Genomic DNA, 27838 nt, shown 5'->3' on the forward strand with positions numbered 1-27838 from the left:
TCCCAGGTGTGAATTAAAAACAATAAGAAATATGTGAAAATCAAGACAAATAATACAACAGTTAATCTCTATCAGCAACGACACAGTTTTGAGATCATACAATAAATTCAAGGAGCAACTGCCTGACTGAACAAAGAGATCTGATCATTTAGTCGAAGCATGCAACACAAACATGCTGCACCCCAACAGAACGGCACCATTGAATTTTAGTTTCTTATTTCAGGTACCCGCTCACATGTGGCAGGGTTACTGTGTCCTCATCCTGCTATTTTCCGCAGCTTTCACTTGAAAGAAATACGGATGGGCCTGGAACAAACATAAAAAGCATATCAAAATGGCTTTAAACATACAACCATATCAAGTGGTTTAGCATACTCTGCTTTAATACTGTCAACATTAAACTCAATGCTTAAAAGCTTTAGAAAGGACGAAGTTAGCATACAAATGATTTTGCCAGCTAATTTCTGGTAATCGAGCAACATTTATAAACTGGAGAGAGAAATAACAGTGACAAATAACCGTTCTTTATGGTGCTATACAAATGAATTTGCCACCTAATTTCTGGTAATCGAGCAACATTTATAAACTGGTGAGACAGAAATAACAGTGACAAATAACCGTTCTTTATGGTCTAAAGCACAAAATAAACCTTTTTTTTTAATGAAACCAAAGCAAGTTCGGTAGCAAATTAAGACAGCTCAACCACGCTAAAAATAATTACACAAAGAACAAATGGAAGGGGATATGTTTTTGGAGAGAGTTTTCATACACCGTGGGTGAAGTTAAAATACACCCTTCAATGGTCATACATGACCTGCCGCCCTTTAGTACGAAGTCGATAATACCCTTAAACTGTTCCCCTATACCGACTGGACAACATCCGAACCCCTCAGTTAAGGGATTCTCCCTTGACCATGGGTGAAGGAAAACTGCCTCCTACGTTATTTTTAATCAGTAAAAGGAGAGAACAAAGAGACTACTATTGCATCAATCCCTTTTTTGAGTAGGTCAAAATTCTTATTCTCTCCTTCCCCCCGCCCCCCTCTTTTCTTTTCCTCACACCTTAGTTACTATCACTCTCAAAAGACAAGCAACTCATTCTGCATAGCAACTTAGTAGCATCCTTGCAATTAGAAAATACATTACCATTGCTTCCCTCGCAGTAAGCCTGTCCTGATGATCATAGCGGAGGAGCTTATCAAGAAAATCAATGGCCTGCGAGTCACACTAGTATTACCCACTGTTTAAGAGAGCTGAAATATTGGCCAAGCCAAAATCAAGTGAACCAAACATTTTCAATAAACATCCAATAACTACCTCCGGTGAAACTAGATGCTGATTATCCACATTAATAAATTTGGACCAGGGCTTTCTGCTGTGCCTGACAGAAAATGAAAATTGGATAAGCATTATTCCTTCTTAAAAATTCAGCAGAGCCACCTCAATCCAATATACAAGCTACACCTAGCAGAGCCACCTCAATCAGATCCATACCTACTTATTTAAATATTTATCCAGTTAATCTGATATCAGGTACAAAACTGAATATTGATACATCCACTCTGATTCTAATTTAAGATTATAGATAGAAATTATAGTTGCCATGGCGTCGCCGTCCAGGCAGAACTTTTTTGCTCTAGGCAACTGTCACCTTAGTGGTATCGAACCATTTCAGAGCGATTTTGACAACATTCACGCACACCAAATAAGGTTTGACCGGAACATAACTCTTTCGATATAAATCAAATTTAAGCAATCTTGGATTTGTTAGAAAGCTGGTTTTGTGGTCTACCTAATACAAAAAGTCTCATGTAAAACTAAAATCATTTGTCCAATCCAAACTTCTTAAGGAATAAAAACATTTCTCTAAATCGAGAGCAGTTTAATTACTTATAGATAAGATCATATTTTCTAAGAACAGTATGAACCAAATGTGAGACTAGGTATACCAAGACAATGACCAATTCCAAGAACATTATAAACCAAATGTATGTTTTGATTGTTTCAAACTCGCAATAGCTTGCTTCTTCAGTTCTGCTGTCTTCTAGTTCTATTTTGATTTATGACTTGATGTGGCTTAATATTGATTTTTGATGACTTGATGCGACTTAAAGTTGATTTCTGATGACTTGATGTGGCTTAATGTTGATTTTTGATGACTCGATGTGGCTTAATGTAGATTTATGATGATATAAGGTATATATTCTTGCATACTAAATAATGTAAGAAAAGAGGAGAAATAAAAAATAACACTTGGGAAACTTTGTCGCCTAGGCGGGCGCCTTGTCGCCTAAGCGCTTAGGCATCCCTCCACCACCTTGGGTCACCTTGCCGCCTTGACAACTATGATAGTAATTAAAAAAAATGAACATAATTTAATATCATAGATAGTTGCTAAATAAATTATACTATGTATTATGTTTGATACTTGTTTACGTTTCCATCAGGTATTATGTAACCTTGGTATTATTATTAGCAAAAATATTATATGGGAGCAGGGTTCCAGCACACCATATCCAGAACCCATTCCATCACATCCTTAATAACTGCCATGTGCTTGAAAAATGAAGTGGGAAACCCCATGCATGGTGGCCACACGATTGAGATAGACTATCAACTTTGACAGGTTATTAGCCCATGTGGCAGAAAAGTGGCAGACATGATGGGAAGGATTCCAAATCCAGGGGTGATGGAACCTTTTCCCCTATTTATATATTATATAAAGTTAATACTGTATTATCAGGTTTGATTTTGGATAACAAATCGTTGGCAGTTCAGAATCAGATAGACGAAACATCTGTTGGGTATCAAATCAAGTTCAGACATCAGATATTGTAATCGGACTTATGTTGGTGCATTTGCTCCCATTACAAACCTGGTTACTTCTAAGGAAATTATCATAAAAGCACCATGCTCCAACATAATGTCATCTAACTCAATCAGAACATTTTGCTGAACATAAAAAGTTTGCATGAAATAGATCCATACCTCCCCACAAGAGCATCAAGCTGAGGATCAAGCTCTAATTGGTATTTGTTTAGATATGCATTTAGTTCGTCTGTCCCAAGTACCTGAAAAGAGATCTCATCAGAAACCAGAGTCAGGTAAGCATTATAAGGAACCATCAGTTAATTTAACTTATCCAACCACTATATGCATACCCCAGCATTAAAAATACTGCGAGTAGTTGGCACTCTCTAATTAGTCACAATACCAAACTTCATCCCCTAGGGACAGAACAATGGTATCCGATTTCAAGAGTAAGAATGGAAAGAAACAACCCAAACAAAACCAAGCGAAACAGAAAATCATAAATAAAATGTTACCACCAAAAAGTCATCCCACTACATATAAAGTTATAAACCCTCATAGCAGAGGTGGAAATGCCACCCTTGTTGATGCTCCCGCCTGCGCAGGGGCCAGTTTATATATATATATAAACCCACATAACAGAGGTGGAAATGCCACCGTTGTTGATGCTTCCATGCGCGCAGGGGCCACGTTATATATATATATAAAGAGAGAGAGAGAGAGAGAGAGAGAGAGGACTTCAATTCAATTCTAACAGCAGTCTCTCTCTCTCTCTCTCTCTACAGTACTCAAATTCCCCTATTCTCTTCTTCTTCATCACCTACTGTGTTTCTTCTTATTGGTTGTTCTAGGTCTGAAACTGCAACAAACATGATGCAAATTACATAAAATGAAAGTGGTAAGCGGATCCCAATTCCCAACAAGATGTGCCAACTCCTACTTGAGTATGTAAGCAAGAGAGCGAGAGAGAGTATTGTCTTAATATAACCATCAGCAAGTGCCTGATACATGAATGGATCCTTGTTGCACAACCTACAAACAAAAGATTTGCAATAGAGCAGCGTCAATATTACCTTGGCAATTTTGACAAGCTGGTCATGGTTGTCATGGCCATAAAAGAATGGCTCCTTGCGAAATATCTGCAAAATATACACCCAAGATTTCAGGAAAGTAACTAGGTAAAATAAGCAAGAAACAATGCAAATAGCGCTTCAAACAATTCAATTTCAATATTAGTAAATTACACAGCATTTTACACTTGAAAATCTCTCACCATTCCTGCAAACATGCAACCAAGGCTCCACATGTCCAAGGAGTAGTCATAGTCTTGCAAATCGACAAGGAGCTCAGGCCCTTTAAAGTATCTGCAGAACAGCGGACACACATGGTTAACTTTCTCCAGGCATGAATATGAAATGTGCCGAAAGTTTAACTAATGGAAAACATAAAACCCCAGAAAAGAGAGAACAGATTTAGACATCCCATTTGAGCTTGAAAAAACATGATAGTATCTTTAAATTATAAAACTGGATTTAACTCAATATATCAACTTTATATCAAGTATCAACAGATGTGGCATTACTTTTACCATAGAAACATCTCCAATACCACATGGTTAAACATAAGGCCATTTAACTGATAAGATCAATTGGATTGTAACCTATTTCCTATGGGCATTAGGGGCCACACAAAGAAAAGGTCAGTTGACTATCCACTGACACTCCTTTTGCATTGATATACAACCGATTAAAAATAAAACCATGTTTTAAGCAAATCATAACTTTAATATTGAGATAAAATACATGTTCTTAACCAATACTGCATTGACCAAAATATTTCATCAGCACCATCGTCCAAGTGTTAAGAAATCTAAGTGGGCTCAGCTATAATCTCTGGCATCCTAATATAGTACACTCTAGGCTGATTAAACTGCCCATACTCTATTCTCTTTGGAAATGAATCCCAACCATACTTAAACCTCAAATACAGACGTAAATATAGAGCTGAAGTTTTCATGCACTGTTACAGACACAGCAGACGCAACAACTTCGTGCCTTTGGATAATGCACATTTTTAACATCATTGACATAAATACAGTGACATTTAATGATCCCATAATGAGTTTTAGCTTAATTAACTAATTGGGTCCAACATAGTAGAGCATGACTTCCATTCAATCACCTTATCCTAAGGGAGGCATATGGGATTAAAGGCCTTTTCAGTTTGAAGCTTACACCAGACACAGGTTGGTATATAACAGAAAATGGCAAAGCAAAATACGTAACAGAAAATGATAAAATAACCAAGTCTAATGGATTCAACAGTCAATGAAGAATACCAAATTCAGTAACCTTCATGAAAGATTTCTACCAAACGGATTCTTTACTAGGTGGGCCATCAAAAACACACAAGTTTCCATGTGGTCTACAGCAAGGGATTTTAAGAATTGTGCACTTCGCATTCACCATGCATAGGGTTCTTTGTCTTGTTCTAAACACTCCAAATCCTTCAAAGAGAATTGCTTTTTTAAAACACTGTTCTGACATGTGGTAAATAGGCAATGTCAAATTGGAGAAATTATCAACATATTCATATGATGCCACAGACAGCATGTTCACAAAGTATGAGTGATAACAAATATTGTCACGTGGCAGATAAGCTAACAGTGTCAGGATGGCTTTTGGGATAATTGGGGCTGCTCCCCACCACTTAAATTGGGGGAAAAAGGGAAGTTACACTTCCCCTTTCTTTCAAGTAAATGCATGTTCTTTGAACCATCCCAATCTTCAAAACTACTTTTATCTGTTTAGACAATAGAACAGTTAAACCTAATGGTTCAAACTACATTTTATTATTAAAGGTTTTTGGGCTATGAATAGCCGAGGGGTTATGACGAGCACATGACCGGACGGGTTGACAGTTCTTACAGTTCATCTGTTCCAATCTGGACATTTTTTCATCTACAAATATAAATAGGATATATTAAGGCTTTACCTTGAAGCTACACGAACATTGTATTCCTTGCCAGGATGATAGAATTCAGCAAGACCCCAATCTATCAGGCGAAGTTTTCTCAGCTCATGGTCAATCATAACATTGTGAGGCTTGACATCTCTATGCATGATACCTTGTGAATGGCAGTAGTCTAGCGCCTGCATTGAGGAGGGGGGGAGGTTAGTCAAGCTAGCAATGCTACATCCAGTACCTGATGCACTTTCAAAATTTTTTGCTAGAGCCTAGATGACACAAAAAACAGCATTAGCTTCACAAAATTACTTATGATGCAAACCACACGAGACCATGCCTGTTGCCAAAGTTTGAATATCTTTAAAATCTTTCAAGAGATAAAAGGTTATAGAAGAGTATCACATTCTGAATGAGATTTACAAATTGATCCTGCTTGTGTGGATGTAGCCCCTTCTTCTTCCCCCACCTGAACACAAAGGATCCAGTTGTTTATACATTGAGGGTCCCTCATCTCAAAATCACATTTGAAGTCCAGGGAAAAAATACCAGATAGCAATCTCTATAGGGAAAAATGCAAAAGCAGGGTCATGTCAAGAGAGGGCTCCCTTGACAGTCCACTTAGTTTTGCGGCTTTTGCCAGACTACAGGATGATGTGGCAATCCCAAGTGTTGGACAGATAGGGCATGGTCTGGTTGGCAATGCGTCAAATTTCAGAGCCAAATTTAATCATATATCCTCCTGTATTGGCAATGTACCATCGTTCTAGTTTGTAGTCCGTCTCCCGGTATGCACCCTTTTGGTTGTACTGGCTTTTCAAAGCTTTATTTTGCCAAAAATAATGACAGCTACTTTGGGCCCCATGCAACATGCCACATTGGATAAATAAAAGTCTCAAAATCCTACTGCCTTCTCCCTTCAGCAATACATAAATACAAAAGCAGACAAAAGTAATATAATGTTTATGCATGTCTTCAAGAAGAATAAATTCTTAGCTTTCCCTTTAGCTGCAGTTAGATGATTCTCAAAACTCTATGCCTCTACCATTATTAATCCTTTTTCGTTATTCTGATAAACTCCGAACAAGAAAAAACTTGTCTCCATAACCTTAGAACTGATTCCACTCAGCACAGTTCACTTTAAGCAAGTAAGAGATAAATCACATGACATGGATTCAAGCATAATTCTACAAGTAAAAAGCAGAAAATGATAAAATAATAACATGCAGGCTGCCATAAGTCGGATGAAGAGAAAAAACCTTGAGAAGCTCATATATGTAGTAGCGTATGTCATAATCCGTCAGTGTGGGATACAAAATTTTGAAATCTGTGCTGTTCACATATTCAAATATTAAGCTAGGAGTTTTCGAATGCTGATCTCTGACAATATCAAGCAGCTTCACAATATTAGGGCCTCCACAAAGGTTTTGAAGTATTTTAATTTCTCTTTTTATCTGCAAAAAGGACCAACATAAAATTTGAAGTTATACATGGAGTAAGTCCTAAACCAACCACACACCCCCCCCCCCCCCCCAAAAAAAAAAAAAGACAAGGAAAGATTTTTATGTAAAAGCTACATAGAACAATGTCATTACAACAGGATTTCACAGCTTGAGAAGCATTGAGAAAAATATCTTTAAACAAAATATTGTATATAAAAAAAGGAAGCATCACTCCGCACAGAAATGATTTCCACAGTATAACATATATTTTATTAATTTATATCGATATTATACTCATCAGCAAGTAACAAATTAGGAAAAGATTGCTGCTTCCACAGATTCTGTGAGAAATTATAAGAGAGAAGAAAATATAACTTGAACGTTTTCTTAAACTTATTGCTGCAGTATTGAGGAAACAAGATGCCACCAGTAGGGGCTTTCATCACAAAATTCTCATTTTGGGCCCTGATTTTAAATTCCTAGGAATGAAATATTTTCTACCATGTCTCAAAGCTACATAAGTCTATGGTAACACATTGCAAATTTTAGAAACACTTGGAACATCAGAGAAAATGTGAACTTCAGGAAATTAAGGTTATTACGAGTTTTAACCACATCAAAGGAATTTTCTGCAGGAGCCCGGCACTCCGAAGGAGGATCATTAGACCAAGTGAGACCTCAAATGAGAACTGGAAAAAAATAGTGGTGGTGCTTCAGCTCTCCTCAAAGGAGAAAGATTCTTTTATTGGCAAAAATGTCCAGGAAAGTTCTCCAGAGAACATCAGCAAAATTGTAAGATCATTTCAAAAATTGGGGCCTTCTGTGCAAAACTCAAACAAGGCAGATGGCCTTGGTATAGATTTGCTTGAGGAAAGGAACATTGCTTTACTGACCAAATGACTAAAGAGAGTTGACCAGATCATATCTGAGACATAAAGTCATTAAAACAAAATATGATCTCCATCCCATTGAATGGGACTCCTATGATGCAAATCATCCTCACCTGCCATTAGAAGAGTATCCGTAGAATTTTTCCTAGTTTCTAAGGCTTTGCTGGATATGCAGCTGGTAATGCTGATAGACTGATACCTTATAAAGGAACATACATATAACATTCTTTGGTCCATGTCATCTCTGTGTCAGCATGTGTCACTAGATATAGTTTTCCTTAAACTATTAGAGATGGTTGTCTCACTTATGAAATGGTCCTACATACATATTGGTGCTTTAATCTATCATTTCTTAAAGTTCCATCTAAAATTTTCATTACTAAGAATAATATTTCTGTAATCTCCATCGCCTTCAGAATGACTCCATATACTTTAAGCAAATTTCATTTCCGTGGGAAGAAAATTCCCTAAGTAACACTGAATTTTGAAGAAAATACGATCCTAATTAAAACAAGGACTATGGCAAACGTAACAAGAAATAAATAAAACTCTGATACTAGCCTCAATTAACTATGGCATCAGTGGGATTTGTTGTAACCTGATGTACAACCATAATTCTCCTTCAAATCTCTAACAAGTTAATAAGAGAACTCTAAGGTGCTGGATGCCATCGGAAACCTCACTAGGGCTGCAACACCTTCCGAACTCATCTGATGGACATCCTTTCAATATAAAAACACAGCAGAGGTATGGTAGGAAGGAATATTACAACTGAGAAGGGATAAACCATTAAAAGGTTTTTCAATTTCCTTAAAGTGCTCACAAGCCAAAATGGAGATCATATCATATATTTCAAAATATATACAAAGAAAATGAAGTTCCCAGCAACAAATTACATACAATGCAAAGCTAGAAACAACACGAGTTTGCATCAATACGGCTTCCAGTTCATGTGGTGTTAAAAAGAAACAAATACATTCTATTATGGAGGGCTTCTTCTACTTCCAAATTTAGAGAGGTTTAACATTTCTTTTATTCTTTTCCAAAGTAAGCATCACTTCCATTGAGACCATTATGTCTTGTTTGCAGAATTTTGAGGACATGTCAGGCCTTCACGTCAACCCCAACAAAACTCTCTTGTTCCTGGCTGGGGTCTCGGAATCTATCCAGGCCACTTTGATTGAGAATTAAGGTTTCTCAATCAGCCATCTATCGGTCACGTATCTGGGTCTCATCTTGATTCCTGCAAGATTGTCTGCCCACCACTGCACCCCCATGCTTGATCTTATTTGTAAACATAGTTCAAAATCTCGCGAAATTTCTGCGATAATTTCGTATATCTCGAGCTGTCCGAGATACGATATCAATCCGAATTGAAAAAATACAATATTTCGACGATATATAGTGAGAGATCGACGAAATATCGTGGACTCACGATATATCGCGAGATATTGAAAAAGTAACAAACAGTGTCACGTGAGGGGCCATTTTATACCATATTTCGCAGATCTTGGTCGATATTTCGACCGAGAGCTGCTGAAACTCTGTTTTTCTCTCTTCTTCCACATTTTTTGCTCTTCTTCCTCCCTTCCAAGCATTATCCACACATTGTTGAAGCTCCTTGTTGAAGCTCCTTGTCGCCGGGAAGACGTCGGAGGGTCATCTAAGCTCATCATCCAAGCCTATTTTCACTATTTAAGGTAAATTCTGTTTCTCTAAAACAATTTTTTTTTAAAATACTTTGTACAAATGTTGTTGGATGTTGATGATATTAATATATGTTAGACACCGGAGGCTGATCTACAGCCTCACGGTGTCGAAATTTTTTTTTCATATGTTTTTTTTTTTTGTTCTCTGGTTTTAAAAATTCATTTTCCTATAACTAAAATAGGAAATAATTGGGGGTAATATGACTTAGATGGTAATGAATTAAATATATGTTAGACACCAATGGCTGATCTACGGCTTCACAGTGTCGGATTTATTTATTTGCTCTTAAATAATTATTTTAATTTTCGGAAATTAAGAAAAATATATAAAAATTAAAAAAAAACAAAAATAAATAGGGAAAAATATGAGTTTTAAGTTTAAAAAATAATGAAAAAATATGAAATTTATTTCTATATGTTTTGAAATGCATTACATGTATATTATGTTTACTAATTTTCGGTTTTGTTGTGTTAGGTCAATAGTTATATTAACATTATATATAAAAAATTGTTTTTAATTATGTGAAAAATATAAGGGTTAGGGAAAAAATATTAAATAACTATACAAGTATATTAGTAATCTAAAAGTGTCAATTGAAGTGCATCTACATTAAGTTTTTTAATTATTTGTGTTACTTACATTGCAGTAAACAAGTATCATTATGGCAGATCGTGATAGACAACGTGCGAAGGGCAAGCAAAAGGTGGGAGAAAGTAGTCAACAAAGAGGGCAGAGGGAACAAACTCAACGAAGAGAACAGAGGGAACAAGAGAGACCAGCTAGCCAGCATAGGGGTGACATTGCATGGTTACATGACACTCCCATTGATGGGGATAAAAGAAAATCTATATGTAACTATTGTCACATGCAATTTATGGGAGGTGGGTCCAGTAGACTTAAACAACATCTGACTGGAGGATCTAAAGATGTTGTAGGTTGTCATATGGTCCCTACTAAAGTAGCTAGGGAGATTGGTGATAGTTTGAGGGGAAAGAAGAAGAGGAAGGCTGACAAGCAAAGGATAAGAGAACAACTTGAGGATACAGTGAGAAGTTCGATGGGAGGAAGACGATGCCATGACTCCTCCTCCTCCTCCTCCTCCTCCTCTGATGAGGACAGTACCTAATGACATACAAACAGCAGAGGAGGCTAGGGATTTTAGGCGGACTGTTTCAAGGAGTAGAGTAAGTTTTCAAGATGATCAACAGAGACAGAGAGTAGGGGGTCGTGGAGGAGCTGGCAGTTCTGGAGGTTCTAAATCTTTTAATCCTTTTAGAAGATCACAAAGTGTGAGGGCCCCAACACCTCTACCAATACCAGTACCACCATCAGCATCTGATCCTAAATTGCATAAGAAGAAAAGAAACAGTCAACCCAGAATCAAATGAGCATGGAAGGGGATAAAGGGATTGGTTAAAGAATCAATAGCTAAGTGGATGCTATACCATACCATCCCAGCAAACACTGCACAAGGCTCCCATTATGATACCATGATAGATACCATTGCAGAGGCTGGCCCAGGATTCAAGGGCCCCACCCCATATGAGGTAATGAATGTTTATCTACCTCAACAAAAGAGTGAGATTGATGAGTACATTAGTGAGATGAGGAGTATGTGGGAGACATATGGGGTGACTATAATGGCAGATGGATGGACTGGGCCTATAAGAAAGTCCATCATCAATTTCATGGTTTATTGTGATGGGAGGACAGTGTTCCTCAAATCTGTGGATGCATCCAAAGAGATAAATGATGGAAAAAATATTTACAGATTGTTAAAGGAAGTAGTGGAAAAAGATGTGGGTATTGAGAATGTTGTCCAGTTTGTAACGGACAATGGAAGCAACTTCAAGCTGGCCGGTGAGAAGATGATGAACAATAGTAAATACCGGCTCTTCTGGACTCCTTGTGCAGCCCATTGCATTGACTTAATGCTAAAGGATATGGGAAAGTTAAAGTTGGTGAAGACTGTGGTTGAAAGTGCAAGACAAGGCACCAACTTTATATACAACCACTCCTATGCACTCAATCTATTGAGGGAAAAATGTGGGGGTGACTTGGTTAGGCTTGGCATCACAAGATTTGCCACCAACTATATTGCCCTCAAAAGTATTGAGACAAAGAAGGCCGGGCTAAGAAGTATGTTTGCTTCTGGGGAGTGGTTTGGATGGAAGGGTTCCAAGACTGCAAGTGGGAGGGAAGCACAAACAACGATGTCATTTGAGGACTTCTGGACCAAACTAACCAAAGTGGTGAAAGTTTTGGAGCCAGTAGTTAAAGTTCTACATGTTGCCGACTCCGCTCTGAAGGGCCCAACCATGCCAGTCCTTTATGCTGCAATAGACTTGATGAAAGATAGTGTCTACAGTGTGGCTCCTCGCAGTAGCAAACACTTCTTAGATATCATCAATGCTCGCTGAGAGAATCAACTTATGCATCCACTGCATAAGGCTGGTGAGTAAATTTGTTTTATGTTTACTAATTCATAATATTATTATTTACTAATTACCTATGCATTTGACAATACCTCTATTCTATATGTCATATTTCAGCATACTACTTGAACCCTAAGTATCAATATAACAATAGGCTTGGGTTGAAAACTCAACTTATTGATGCTGTGAAACAAGTAGTGAAGAAGTTGGACCCAGATGGTGCACTACAAGCAATTTGCAACAACGAGGTGAGTCTTACAATTCATTTGGAAACTCAACTTATTGATGCTTTCAAACAAGTAGTGAAGAAGTACTTACTAATTTTCCACATGGGTGTAGATCAAGGTATTTAGGGATGCATTGGGAAGTTTTAGAACGGAGGCTGCGATACAAGGCAGAGCACGTGGTGATGCTGGTAATTCTTTTAAGTTTTAAATTACATATGTATTGAAATTTGAAAGTTGAAACAACATTTGACACATGTCTTTTTTGTTGTAAACTTGTAATGCAGTTGAATGGTGGGTGTTGTATGGGGAATCGGCTGAGAACTTAAGAAGAATAGCATTTAAAATCCTTACCCAAACATGTTCTGCATCTGGTTGTGAGAGGAACTGGAGTACCTTTGCACTCATCCACTCCAAGAGGCGCAACAGATTGGGATCTCAACGTTTATCTAACATGGTGTATGCACTACAACTTGAGGCTGAAACTGCAACACATACGCATGGGACATGAGGGACAGAGGGGCACTATTGATCTCGCTGACATCTTTCAAGTTGACTCAGACGATGAGGACCCTATTGTGGATTGGGTGAGGGATAGAGGTGAGCCAGTGTTGGATGAGAAGGGAGGTAGGCCCGACCCCATGATAGCTTCTGAGATTGGTGCTGATGTGGATGAGTATATGGCTGACGAGGGTCAGATACATTCGCAGGAAGCCTCACCCATACCATTCCAGCCCACTGGTGGCAATGTTGCTGATGATGAAGACTAGTCTAAGTCCTCAAATGATGATGATGGTGGTGATGGTGATGCTGGTGGTGGTGGTGGTGGTGATGCTGGTGGTGGTAATGCTGGTGAAGAATTTGACGGCATGCGAGAGCGTTATATGGTAGGCCAAGATACGGCGCCTGTAGAGCCACTCCGATTCACTGGAGAGACAGTTTGATCATGCCACACAAGATACGGACCACGAAGCACGTGCCCCCGCACCCCCACCCCCAGGACGCCCCCTACAACCATACAGCAGGAAGCGTAGGGGTCGACAAACACAGTTGCAACCTGATCACATGGACATTGATGACCTATCTAGCTCTGTTGGTGGTTTGAGTATGGGTGATAGGGAGGGAGGACCGACTGGACATTGGCGTGCCCCATCTTTTGACGCACATACCACTCCATTGGCATCGGATTATGGTGCATCACAACCTTACGGTGGATATGGATCATCATCATATGGGCAGTTTACTGGGGTAGGGGACTACCAGTCCCAGTCCCAGTCCCAGGGACATACTGGATCATCTTTTGCAGATGACATCTTTGCATACCCTAGCAGGACTAGCTACCAACCTCACCAGCCATACATGAAGCCAATGCCAACACCTCTTGCGCCGGCGCCAACATCATATCACAGTAGATCATCTTCTTCATGGACTGGATCGATTGGTAAACCTAGTTTATATCCTAGGATTGGATACCTACAGTATGTTGATGACTCCATTTACATGACACTTGTGGATGACTACACTCGTTTCTTCTCCGATTCTATACCATGGTCCACATATGTCCTTCAAACCGAGAACAATGGACGTCGACTCCAGCGGGGTATGAGTGGGATTGATCCAGGGAGGCACAACAACTATTATTAGCACTTGTAACTTATAAGTTGTAATTTGTGAACTTGTGACTTTGACACTTTCTGTATTGCCTTTAAGGCTTTAAACATTTGAGCTATTGAGTTTTGACTTTTGAGTTATTGACTATTAATGTATTATGGAGTTTATGAGAATATGATTATGAATTATGTCTTATGAGTTTTAATTAGTTTGTTTACATTTCTTTTATGTCTTTAAGACTTTAACTGCCTAACCAATGTGTATTTAACCAAGGTTTATACATTAGGGTCGACGACCGTATGCCAATCAAGGGTGCAAGCCCAAAACACCAATTTCCATTCATGTTTTTGCAATTTTATGGTTTAAATGTGTTTATTTAGCTTAAATAAGGGTGCCCATGAAGTTTCAGGCCTAGATATGGCCAAATACCCCCCGAGATGGACCCCCGAAATATTGCAGAAAAAATGCAATATTTCGGGCATATTTTGTGATATTTCGGATATCTCGGTAGGCCCGAGATACCGATATATCGTGAAATATTAAACCTTGTTCGTAAAAGGCTTCAACATTGGAAAGGTAAGCTTCTCTCCTACATTGGCTGATTGGAGATCATCAGATCAGTTCTTCAGTCTTCTTACATTTATTGGTCCAGTACCTTTGGCTGCCTCAATCCACCATCAAAGAGATGGAATCCCCGACGTCTACCTTCCTCTGGAAAGGAAATGATTCTTAAAGATTTCTCCATCCTATCAATTGGACTACAGTTTGCCTCCCCAAGGAGGAGGAAGGTCTTGGTTTGAGAAGAATCAAAGAAGTCAATTCAGCTGGTATCATCAAATTGATCTGGAAGATTGTGTCCAAGTAGGAAGTATTTGGATGGATTGGGTCTACTCGGAGCACCTTCAATATGACTATTTGGAGTTTGGACTATCTCTTCCTCTTTTGATGTTTCTTGGGTCTGGCACAAGATTCTTTGGCATCAGTCTATTGCTCTTGGAGTGATCTCCACCAATATTGATGACGGTTCCTCTACCTCTCTTTGGCTTTATCAGTGGCACCTTATGGTAGTGCTCCTCAATTCAGTAAGTACTAGAGCCATCCATAGTTCGGGTCTCTCTAAGCAGTCTATGGTTCATGATTGGGCCCCTCTGGCTTATTCTTCCCTGTTACCCTCAGCTGTGTGCAATTGTTTGCCCCCCTCCCTTGAATGATAGGCTCCAAGGTAATGGAGATATGATAAGAAGCTGGACCCCAGACTCCTCGAGCCTATCCAGCTCCAAATTGGCTTAGGACTTCATCCAGTCTAGAGGCTCCTTACAGCTTTGGTGCAAGCTTGTCTGGTGCAAGCTTGTCTGGTTCAAGCACCACATTCCTCGTCACAGCTTCATTGTTTGGTGAGCTCTCTCCAACTGCCTTCCAACGCAGTTCTTCCTCATTCACCACCAGATCTCAATGTCCCCTCTTGTTACCTATGTTGGAATGCTGAGGAAGATATTAATCATCTCTTTTTAGCGTGTCCCCTATCCTCTTCCATTTGGAAAGGGGTCCTTACAAAATGTGGGCGAATAAGTAGTAGGATTCTCCCTTTTCAGCGAGAATGGATTTGAATGGACATGTCCTTTGCCAGGTCTTCTATCTCCGATGTAGTGGGCAAGCCCGTTTTCAGTGCCCCCATCAACCAGATTTGGATGGAGTGAAATATCAGAAAATGGTCCCCCAACTCTCGTTCCTTTCAGCAGATTTGGGACACCATCTCTTTTGACATTAGGAACAAGCTTTCCTTTGTCTCCACCCATTGTATTGATTTCCCCAAGGAACAGACATATTGTTGTTTCTTGGGATCTTTCTCCCTCCCTTTTGCAGGCTTTTCCCTCCTCGTAAGGGTCTAGCCTAGCTTTGATTATTTGTTGTATTTTCTTTCCCCTTTTATGGGGCCCCTGTTTTTTCTTTTCTTTGGTAATGAATTATTTATTCACCCATAAAACATTTCTGATATTAAAGAAGAATGAGCTACTCGCCTATTCTTACTGTTATAAGGGTGAGATACACTTGTGAATCCTTGCATCTTGTGTAGCTGTTTCCCCAAATCTTGTATGCCCTCTGCAACTCTGGTCCTTTTTCTTATTGTTGTTGTTCTGTTTTTATCTTTTTACTATTATTATTATTAATATTTTGTCTTTTCTCATCCCTGCTAGGCTTTCCAGTCACCACTGTACTCCCATGCTTGACAATATCCGTAAGCGGCTCCAGCTTTGGAAAGGCAAACTCCTCTGCTATGCTGGCAGGCTTGAATGCATTAGATCGGTTCTCCAATCTTCTTACATCTATTGGTGTGGCATTTATGGTATCCCCAAAGTCACCATCAAAGCTATAGAAAACCTCTTCTACGCCTTCCTTTGGAAAGGGAAAGAAGTTTCTAAATATCTTCATCCAATCAGCTGGAAATCCATCTGCCACCCCAAATCTGAAGGAGGCCTGGGCATCCGCCGCATCCGTGATTCCAATACCGCGGGTATCCTGAAGCTCATCTAGAAAATCTCCTCTAGACATGACTCCATCTGGGTCAACTAGGTCTACTCCCATCTTCTCAAAAATGACTTCATCTGGACTGTTCCCATCAACTCCGACTCTTCTTGGATCTAGCGCAAGATTCTCCTCCTTTGCCCTCTTGCCCTTGAGCTACCTCCTCTGTTATTGTTGATGGATCAACCACCTCCCCTTGGCTTGATCCCTAGCACCCTCTAGGGTTTCTCTACAATGTCTTTGGAGTCGGATCGATTTATTCCTTTGGCATTCCCAAATCCGCTCCCCTCTCCTCCATCATTTCTCTTAGATCTTGGTCTCCCCCCACCCCCACATCCCTATCCTCTCCCAAATCTGGCCATCCCTCCCCCCCCCCCTCAACCCTTCTCTCCCTGCTCTTGCAGATAAGGTTATTTGGCACCCCTCCTCCAACGACCTTTTTAGCTTTAAATCGGCTTGGAATTTTGTTCGTAACCCTAGCCCCTCTGTCCCTTGGCACAAACTAGCCTGGTTCAAAGGCCTCATCCCTCGCCATAGCTTCACGGTCTGGAGAACCCTTAGCCTTTGCCTCCCAAGCCAAGCCTTCCTTCTCCACTGTAACATCTCTATCTCCACCTCTTGCATCTTCTGTTGGAATGGTTCCGAGGACATTGCCCACCTTTTCTTTGCCTGCCCCTTTACCTCCACCATTTGGAAAAAAGGCCTCTTGACCATTTGGCCTCGTAGTAGGAGACCTTTGCCCTTTGATAGAGAATGGCTAGGGATGGACATGACCTTCCAAGGCGGCTCTCTCTGTGACACTATTGGAAAGCTTGTGTTTGGCTCTGCTGTCTACATTTGGATGGAGAGAAATCTTAGGAGATGGACCTCCAACTCTCGGTCCTTTGACTTGATTTGGAAAGCCATCTCCTTTGATGTTTCCTCCAAGCTCAGCTATATCCCCCATAGGTCCATTTTTTAAACCCCAAGGAACAAGCATATTGTTGTTTCCTGCGGCTTAGATAGCTCTCTTTTGCAGCCCCCTCCCTCTTCTTAGGTTGGCTTGAGGCTTGCGCTTTTGTATCCCCCCCCCCCCCACTCTTTCCTCCTGCCCCCCCTTGGGTTTGGTAATAGATTTTATTCACCAAAAAAATAGACTTTTTAAGGATCCATGTAGCCGACCCCATTTAGTTGGGGTAAGGCTAAGTTGTTGTTTTCTCGATTTACTAGTTATTAAAATATTATTATTATATACAATGTTATGAAATAATATCATATATTACGACCCATAGCAGATAAATACACACCTTCTGGGACTAAAAGCAAGGCATATGCACACAAGATACTAGGTTATTGCCAAAGCAGTAACTTTTAGTTCTATATTTTCTCACTTTTTTGCCTTTCTATCATTTCCAACTCATTTTAGTATCAAACTAGCAACCTACATTATATAGGTTGCACAATACAAATGCTACACTTTAATAAACGGGACTGCAAGAAGTCATGAAAAGAATTCTCCTGGTAGATATGTAATGAAGATCATATAGAGCAACATAGATCGGCTGAAAATAATTTTAAATGTTTATCCGAGAGAGATCAAAAAAGCCCCAGGAAATGCCTGGCAAGTCAGATTAATAAATGAGCACCTCAAGACAAATGGAATGAGGTAACCTTAGCTTTCAGTATGATGATTCTGCATTCATTACTGGAAAAAGACATAAGAATTCTCGGAAGCGAGCAGTAGAGAGTAGAAACAATTATAAATGTAATGATCACCTTCTTTTTCTTGACAGGCTTGAGGATCTTGATGATGCACCGCTCATTACTGGTGACATTTATTCCTTCAAAAACTTCACTGTATTTTCCTCTCCCAACTTTCCGAACAACCTCATAATCATCCTGGTCTCTGTTATTGTAAAAGATGAGATCGGGAGAAGTCATTGTTGCGTTAATAATGACTTAGTGGATATAGTTTGAAAGAAAAAGAGAGAGCAACTGGAAATTAAAAAGAACCAGTTTTCAGCAGAAAGTTATGTGATTAGTGCAACAGTGGTGTTTTTCTTATGCATCCAAAAGTTTATCAAAGGGCATGTGGAAGAGCTAAAAATTATGAAGTCCGAGAAGTCATCACCAAAACATGAGTTAGTCCAAAATTCTAAAAAACTGTTGGTTCAATTGCGGTTGTAATTTAAAATTAAAAATAAAAAGTACGGAAACTTCGGAAAGCTCGTGCACACTATCAGTCAAAATTAAACACATAAAACTCTAACAAATAACAGAAAACTTTCTAATATGCTAAACAAACTATATTCAATTTCTTGCAAGAAACCTTATTTCAAAATAAAAGACCCATCTCTCAAAATGCTTTTCTTGGGACTCCTTGGTGCTTCTAGCATAAAGTGACAGAACCAGGATGAAACATCTTGGCTAGTATTGTCCCCTTCCTCTACAAGGAACTTCTAGAAGGCCACAGTTGGGCACTTAGGTGGGACGGCCTTCAGCTCCTTAAAAGATTCCACTAAAAATCCAATAGTACCTAGTTGATTCATCACTTTTGCCCAAAATTATGGATAGTTCCTTCGTCGTTTTTCTTTCTGTGAACCACGTAAGTTTTATTCCCAAACCATGAGGCTCCAAGCTATCACTCTAGTCACTCTAGCCACATCTTTGAAGCTGATATTACAGCCACTAACAGATGCGGAGCCTGGGTCACAAAATCCTATTTGGGTTCGCTATGGGCCCACTCGATTCAACAAGAGACCAAGCAATAGAAGGGAATGTCAAACTTGTATTGTAATAAACCAGATTTTTTTAAGGGTTCACTTGGTAGATAAAGGGGAGAGGACATAAAAGGTACTAGGAATTATAGTTTAGGGACAGACTTGGAAGCAAAACAAATTAATGGACAACAGAGGTTAGTGACAAACGGGAAGGGTAAAATTGGAAAGTGAGGGAATAAAGTTAAAGAAGTAGAATATCATGGGGGAGGGAAAGTTCTACCTTACAAAAGGGGAAGGAGGATAGGACAAAACTAATTATGACTACAACAACAAAATAGAGTTAAGAGAGAGGAGGGGGAGGGGGCTAATAAAGGAAAATAAAATAATAAAAGCAATCACAAATAGTGGAGTTGGGCTGTCTTCAACCTCCAACAAGAACCAAAGCCAGCAGTAGGGGGTCGATTGTAAGGGGAAAATCTCATCGGGTAGGCTTCTGATTGGCCTGAACTTTCAATGGGAGATTCATAACCCAGTGGACTATTAAATCAACTCAACCCACAATCTAAAGCCCAAAATTGAGTATGGAATTTCTGAAACATGGCTTGGCGGAAGAGAGAGTTTCAGATCTGGTTTCAACAAGAACCCAGAAGTCTCTCAACAGAAAGGTCAAATGGAGAAGGGAACCTAGGGATTAGGGTCACCCTAGGAAGGATTACTTTGGACATCAATCTCAGGTTGAAAGGAAGAAGGGAGAGAGGGATTGACACCAGCCTTTTACGGGCTGCTGTTAACAGTAGGAGTCTAGGACAGAAAGGGGTAGAAGAAGAAAGGAGGAGAAGAAGAGGGCCACCAGCATTGCACCACACTCACAACCGTGAGATTTCAACTCAACTTTTCATTCTATTCAATTCTATTCTTTTTTCCAAAGTTGAGTACAAATATGTAAGAAATAAAGACTCCTATTCAAACTCTAGACCTAAAAATAGAATGCAACTCTACCACTACGCAGCCTACTCAAATTAAAACAAAAGATTACAAGATAAATAAATAAACTACTAATATCTTACTAGACCACAAGACCCAATTGGACCTGGTTCCATAGTTCAAGAACTCGCGAGGACTCGCCGAGTTTCTCGGTATTTCGAAACTCCGAGACGAGATGGGGGTCGAGTCACAAAAGTACAATATCTCGCCGAGATCTCGGTTTGACATAGGAAAATGGCCATCTAGGTCCTTTGTATGAGTGTCAAATCTCGGTCGAGATCTCGGTTTGACATAGGACAATGCCCATATAGGTCCTTTATATGAGTGTCAGATCTCCAGATCTTGCTGGAAATTCTTGGTATACAGACACCTATCTATGGCAAGAACCAAGACAGACACTTATTTATGCCTAATATCATTTAAGTAAATGTATTTGTTTCGAAAGCTTTCCAACAAGTCCAAGATTGCTTAAATCTGATTTATATTGAAGGAGTTATGTACCGGTCAAACTTGATTCGGTGTGCGCGAATGCTATCAAAATCGCTCTGAATGAAAATATAATTTTGGACATCAAAACAAATGAATATTTTACCGCACTTTTGGTTTTTAGCAATGTTTTACCATATTAAGATTTATGGAATTTTTTGATTTGAGAAAAACCCCAGCATTAGAAAATTGAAAATTGCACCTAACACCGAAAATCCAGTTTTTGTTCTTGAATTGGGGGGTTGACTTTTTTTCCTTTTGGAATTTGATTTTTTAACTATTTTTATTGGATTCAAATAGGGGGGTATTTGCTTATTTATGAATAATAACTTAAATGATATTAGGCATAAATAAATGTGTTTGTCCTGTGTCTGTCCTGGTTTCTAGCATAAGTGTCTGTCCTGCTTTCCTACTAACTGAAACTCCTATTTGGACTTTGTTTTTGCAAAATCTGATAGTGCCATTGTGTTTAAATGGCCTAAAATAGGCTGAATACCAAGTTTCAAACCCAAACTAGGTCTAAAACCCACCGAGATCAAGCTTCAAGTCGAGAAAAAAAAATGTGCACCAACTCGGCAAGATCTCGACTCGACTCGGTTTTTCAAGGGTCCGAGTTGGCACCGAGACCCGAGTTTTCAAACCTTGCCTGGTTCATCCCCATCTGGATTCCCAAACAGGTTTGGGCTGATCCACGGAAGTGCTAGTGCAACACTAACTAATGAAACTACAGCAAGAACATGTAGAGAATCAAATTAACAGCTTAAAGCTGAGGTTCCAATTAAGAGCTCTAAAACAGAGAAAAAAATGCACTATAAATCGAAGTAAATAAATAACTTGGAAGACCATATGTTTGGACTAAGGACGTGAAGCCCCATAATGTGGGACATGTTTCTCATTTTAGAGAATTGTGACTGACAACCAAATGGATCTAGCCTAGGACTTTTCCAAGGCAAAAATCAGAGTCGTCAAATTATAGATTATTTCTTAAGCTCTCAATTTTAAAGTCCAATTTACTGCAAGGCAGTTAGCATCTGACCATGCTGATTTTCCCTAGGAAATCTCTTCCGTGGGATTACAAATCTGGTGCAGTGGAAACAGGATATTGAAGACTCGTGATACATCAATCAAGTGCTCACAGAAAATTTGAAATTCTATACCCTATCTAAGGGCTGTTTTGGTATGATTTCTATTTCAATTTCATGGGGTGATTTCGATTTCAAAAATTGTTTGGTTTGAATTTTGCACCTTATTTCAATGAAAGAGAAATTCTGAAATAGGTGAGAAGCCCTTTCAATTTCAAAATTGAAATTACATTCATTCTATTTTGCGCGCTCTTTAATGAGCATGAGGTGAACAACTACTCTTTTAATGGGCAAAGCAGTAACTTCACTCAAATCTTTTTATTTAACTCTCGCTCCTTCTCTTTGTTGTTTCTTCTTCGACAAACACCAGTCCAGAATCCAGATCACCTCTTCTGTCAATTTCGCGTCCCATGGGAGTTTCCTCGCTGCTGCAACCCCACCACTGCATACCTGCCACCGGCAACCCATGTGGAAAAGGAACCACTCGCAACCCCTCTCCCGCCACTGTGAACCATTGGAGGGATTCTGTTCAAACAAAAAGATTATCCCTTTTATCTAATTTGATTTGGTCTCAAGCTTTGTTGTTTGCTTAGAATAAAAGGGTATTTTCTTTACGTTTTATCATTTTATTCTTTTCAGTTAGAGTTATCTAGGAATTAATCGACAGAAACTGGAAAGGAGTTTATCTTTAGTTTTCCAATTTGCAACAGATGTCGCCTTGGGAGAGAGATGAAGATTCTGACTTTATTGGTTGATGTGGTTATGTAGCAACTCCTTACCATGGTGCAGGGCCTGGTGCGTAGGACAGGGGAGAACTGCACAACAATGGTAGGGACGGGGTTGATGGGGCTGGGGTGTTGTATGATGGGCAATGGAGGCTTGCAGTAGGGTGTTTGCAGTGGAGGCTTGCAACAGGGTGTTGCGGTTAGCAATGGAGTTCTGCAGAGAGGCGCTGGGGCGCTATGGCGAGGATTGCAGCAGGGTGGTGCGGGGCTTGCAGCAGCTGCAATTCAACATGGCAGTAGCAGCAAGGCAGCAGCAGCTTGCAATGTGTGTAAACACGGAACTACATGAGAGAATCTATTCTCAAAAATTGAACTATCAAATGGGTTTCTTGTTCTTAAAATATTTCAAATTGATGCAACCAAAACAATTTCAATTTCTTGACCAAAAATCTATTTGTTGACTATTTCATGAAATCAATACGGAATTGAAATTGAAATCATACCAAATCAGCCCTAAGAGGTTCTGAATAGATTCCCCACTTATGGGGCGAAGAGAGCAGAGTTTGTTGGCCCAAGCTATCTCCAACAGAAAGAGCCATTATTTGAACAATTGAATTATAATGAAAGGTATAAGCCAAGGCTGCAAAAGAATGAACACCAAGTGCTTTTCAGATCCATAATGTTGAGAGTATGTCATAACGGCTCAGGCATGGGCGAATCGACGCAGATAAATATAATGGGCTTATTTTATTGTAAATAAGCTTTGGGTTGGGTTATGTATGTATTGGGCCTTTGATCCCATATGTTTTCATCATGCAAAGAGAACTCGATTGAAACATGTCGAAACCACCAAGATATCTTGGTTTCGCAAAAAACCGAGACGAGATGTGAGTGGATTTTAAAAAGTCATTGGTTTCGACCTGTTTCGACCGAAACAACCCATATTTCACAAGTTTCTACACTCACGCTCATCGAAACTTGAGGAAACCTGGCTTGAAACTAGGACAGACAGTTATTTATGCCGGAAACCAGGACAGACACTTATTTACGCCTAATATCATTTAAGTGAATGAATTGTATTTCATTTACTTAAGATATTATTCATAAACAAGCAAATACCCCCTATTTAAATCCAATAAAAATAGTTAAGAAATCAAATTCCAAAAGTATAAAAAGTCAACCCCCCAATTCAAGAATAAAAACTGGATTTTCGACAGTAGGTGAAATTTTCAACTTTCTAATGTTGGGGTTTGGGGTTTTTCTCAAATCTCTAAATTCCATAAATCTTAATATAGTAAAACATTACTAAAAACCAAAAGTGCAGTAAAATATTCATTTGTTTTGATGTCTAAAAATTTATTTTCAAGATTGTTTAAATCTGATTTATATTGAAGGAGTTATGTTCCGGTCAAAGTTAATGTGTGCTCGAATGCTATCAAAATGGCTCTGATTGAAAATAATTTTTTCAATATCAAAACAAATGAATATTTTACCGCACTTTTGGTTTTTAGCAATGTTTTACCATATTAAGATTTATGAAATTTAGAAATTTGAGAAAAACCCCCGCATTAGAAAGTTGAAAATTTCACCTACCACCGAAAATCCAGTTTTTGTTCTTGAACTGGGGGGTTGACTTTTTATCCTTTTAGAATTTGATTTTATAACTATTTTTATTGGATTCAAATAGGGGGCATTTGCTTATTTATGAATAATATCTTAAGTAAATTTCAAAATATTTACTTCAAGAATATTTAGCATAAATAAGTGTCTGCCTTGACAACTATGATTCTTAGTACATTGTGCGTACACTAGTAAACTTGGGTAAAAAAACCACAAGTACCATTTTTAAGTGTTTTTTTTTGTGTGAAACTAGTTCATGCATTGTGTTTAGAATGTCAAAAATAGGTTGTAATCTGCATACAAAAAATCAGATTAAAAAAAAAAAAACATTTCTGGGCCTCGAAACCACCAACTTGAGTTGGCTAGGAAAAATCACAGGTTTCGACTAGTTTCGACCATATCTCGATTTTTGTCTGGTCGAAACCCGAGTTTCAGAACCTTGGTTTTCATTGTAATGAGCCATTTTAATGAGCTTATAATATGGGCAGAGGCTAGGCATATGGGATTAGTTAGTTAAGTGTCTTTATTTCTATATTTAACAAGGTGGGGGGGGGGGGGGCGCTACTTTCATTCCAGACCGCCTGATAGAGACATCCCACCTGAGAAAGGGATACAATGATAAGTCATCCTCACTCTTCCCCCACCCTTGGACTATATTCTCTCCTGAGAGACGACCAATACGCAATTCCTTCCATCGTACGCTTGGCAGGTCAGTTTGGTACTAGCGGATCAGAAAGAGAGGGCTTTATTATTTCAGTTTCCTAGTCAGTTTATGTTACCTTATTAGTTAAAGATTGGGTTACACCTTTTCTTTTCAGTGTTAAGGCTGTTTTGAGTCTTCTATATAAGTTTGTGCGGGGATCCAACATTTTACACGAGTTTCGATTAATGAAAAACTTTGTCTTTGTTGCTTATTGTTGTATGCTCTTTCCCTTGTGCGTGATCAAGGCTCGGCTGGTGTTTGATGACTTGATCCAACCAAACACCCTTGCAGCAGGAAGCCTGGATGCTCTTACCCACCCCTCTATTCTTCTTCCTTCTTCTTCTCCTTAATTGATCAAGTAAGTATTCCTCTGTTTTCTGCAACTTTCATATTCTATCCAAGGATTTACATACGAGTATCTTTTGTCTCATTTATATTGACATTGGCTGTTAAGGAGATCTGACCAGTAGGTCATATCATCCTGGGGAAGGTCTTTCACCAAGACCTGGTGCTGATCACATTTGCTGATCTGGAGATATCTAAACTCTCCAAATTCTGTCTTTTTGTTTCCGGATTTGAATCTAACCCTAATCGCTGAATTTGATTCACTTAATCTGTTGGTTTAATTCTTCTGAGATTTATACCATAATATCAGTTTTAATTGGAGATATAATTCTACAACAACAACAACGCGGCTTTATCCCAACTAAATGGGGTCAGCTACATGGATCCTTGCCCTCCAATCAGCTCTATTCGAGGTCATACTTGATATAAGGCCTAAGCTATGTATGTCTTTCCTCACCACTTCTCCTAAGGTCATTTTAGGTCTGGTCCTGGTTTTTTTAGTTCCTTCAATTTGAATCAAATCACTCCTCTGTACTAGAGCATCCAAAGGCCTCAGTTGAACATGGCCATGCCACCTCAAACGACTTTCGCGTATCTTATCATGTATCGGGGCTACTCCCAAACCAGATCTAATATGATCATTCCTTACTTTAACCTTCCTAGTTTTGCCACTCATCCATCTCAACATCCTCATCTCTGCTATAGTTTATCTATATGATGCTTCTTAACTGCCCAATATTCCGCACTATGGATCATAGCTGGTCATATGACTATCCTATTAAATTTTCCTTGTAAGTTTTAAAAGAATACGCTGATCACACAACACTCCGGATGCACCTCTCCAGTTCATCCATCATATTTTAATTCTTTGTGAAACATCATTCTCTATATCACCTTCTTCATTTATGATTCTGCTGTTTAATTAATATCCTAATTTGTGATTTGACTGATATGCCCTTCACCTAGTATCATCAGGATTTCCAAGCAACATCAGATCCATCCGTTGGATCAAGCTGAAACTTTCAGCAGACACTAGTACCCTTAAAAGGAAAACAAGACCTGAGTTGTAGTCTAATCTGACCATCTGGTTTGTCCCTAGTGATGTTTTCCCTGATATGCATTTTTATTTTTCTGTTTTCGATTCTGTTTTGGAACTGGTTTTAACCTTTAAATCAGTATTACATCACCTCACCTCATCTGTTCCATTGGGAGGAACACCTTTACCTTTGTTGAGGTTAACAGTTCTATAAACATTTAGAACATATAGTGCAGGATACATGTCTTCTATTGTTTTCAGTCATGGCAGGTAGTCAGGTACCCACACAGCTAATCTTTAAATTCTTTTCACAGATTTTCATTTCCCACACAATCGAAGCAAAATTATGACACCATCAATATCAGTCCTGACAAGTTGAGAACGTAATAACAGTCAAGGAAAACAATGAGGAAAATTTTATCAAGCATGCAATCATTCCAAGCTTCAATGGAGCTAGACAAATATTTGTGTTAAGGAACATCACAGGTGAGTGGCAATTGAGGTCAGTTATGTTGATACCATTAAGCTTGTTCTTCATACTTCAATACATATCGAGATGCAACCTGTGGGTTGTGAATTAGTCTACATTTAAGTGGAAGCCTGCCATGTTCATGAAGCAGTGAACTTTGTAGGACAAGAAATGACACATCAACTTATTGAAGAATCAGAATCGCAATTATAGTAGGTTTTTGTGCTAACAGAAAACTTTCACCATTTCCATGACCGATGCCTCATAATATGCAATATCTAGCTGAAAACCTAAAGTGGGAAAGCACAGATTCAACTAGCAATATATCGCAAAAGTAACGCAAAACTACCAATTTCCTCATAATTTCATCAGGAACTCCCATCGGGACTCATTTGAAACAAAATTAAGACATTCCAATTGATTAAAAGTTCCCTCCCTAAAAAATATGAAATATGAGAAATAGACTAAGAATTGAAGCAAAAACCTTGATCTCCGTTAGAACACAAGCAGAAATAAAAGAAAATAACAGATAGAGAGAGGAGAAACAAAATGCGAGAATAAAATCATAAACCGTGCAAGATATGTATAGGAAGAGGAAATTAGGGCTTTTTACCCCCACTGAACGGTGAGAGACTCGTAATCCCAATACTCCTTGGGGCGGAGAACATTAACGTCAGCGTAGACACGAGCCTTAGACATGACGCTGTGCAAATCTTCGATCTCGACGGAGCAATTTATATTGATCTTAGCGGCTGTGCGGTTATGACTACTATAAGAGGTTTTTGGTCGCCGTCTTAGTGAGGATGATGTTGTTGTAGTAGCAGCGGAGGGAAGAAGAGGTGGTGAAGACTCGAAGATTAGGAGGCGGAGCTACCGGCGCATACAAGGCCAGCAGCAGCCCGACTAGAAACAACGGGAAGCGTAGCAGAGGATCGCTAGCATCTTTCATGCATCATCGTCACAGCACCCCATAAAAACGCCGAAAGCCAACGCAAAAGCTGCCTCTGCTGTCCAAACTTCCAAATCGATCTGGACTCTCGAGTCTCGACCGACCCACCCTAGAACCCTGACCCTGAGAG

At 39.2% G+C, this 27838-nt stretch overlaps 1 protein-coding gene across 1 annotated transcript; it reads right to left on the reverse strand.

Moving 5' to 3' along the window:
* Nucleotides 1-218: 218 nt before the first annotated feature.
* Nucleotides 219-27789, reverse strand: LOC122659653 (casein kinase II subunit alpha-2). The gene is made up of 10 exons (XM_043854752.1): nt 27373-27789; nt 18366-18495; nt 7035-7229; nt 5806-5963; nt 4085-4175; nt 3885-3950; nt 2989-3071; nt 1318-1381; nt 1147-1215; nt 219-306 (listed from the first exon to the last, which is right to left on the reverse strand). Exons 1-10 carry the CDS (start codon nt 27456-27458, stop codon nt 247-249), a joined length of 1002 nt encoding a protein of 333 aa, XP_043710687.1. The 5' UTR covers nt 27459-27789; the 3' UTR covers nt 219-246.
* Between the last annotated feature and the right edge of the window lie 49 nt (nt 27790-27838).

Source organism: Telopea speciosissima, chromosome 4 (assembly GCF_018873765.1).
Source record: "Telopea speciosissima isolate NSW1024214 ecotype Mountain lineage chromosome 4, Tspe_v1, whole genome shotgun sequence".
NCBI lineage: Eukaryota > Viridiplantae > Streptophyta > Magnoliopsida > Proteales > Proteaceae > Telopea > Telopea speciosissima.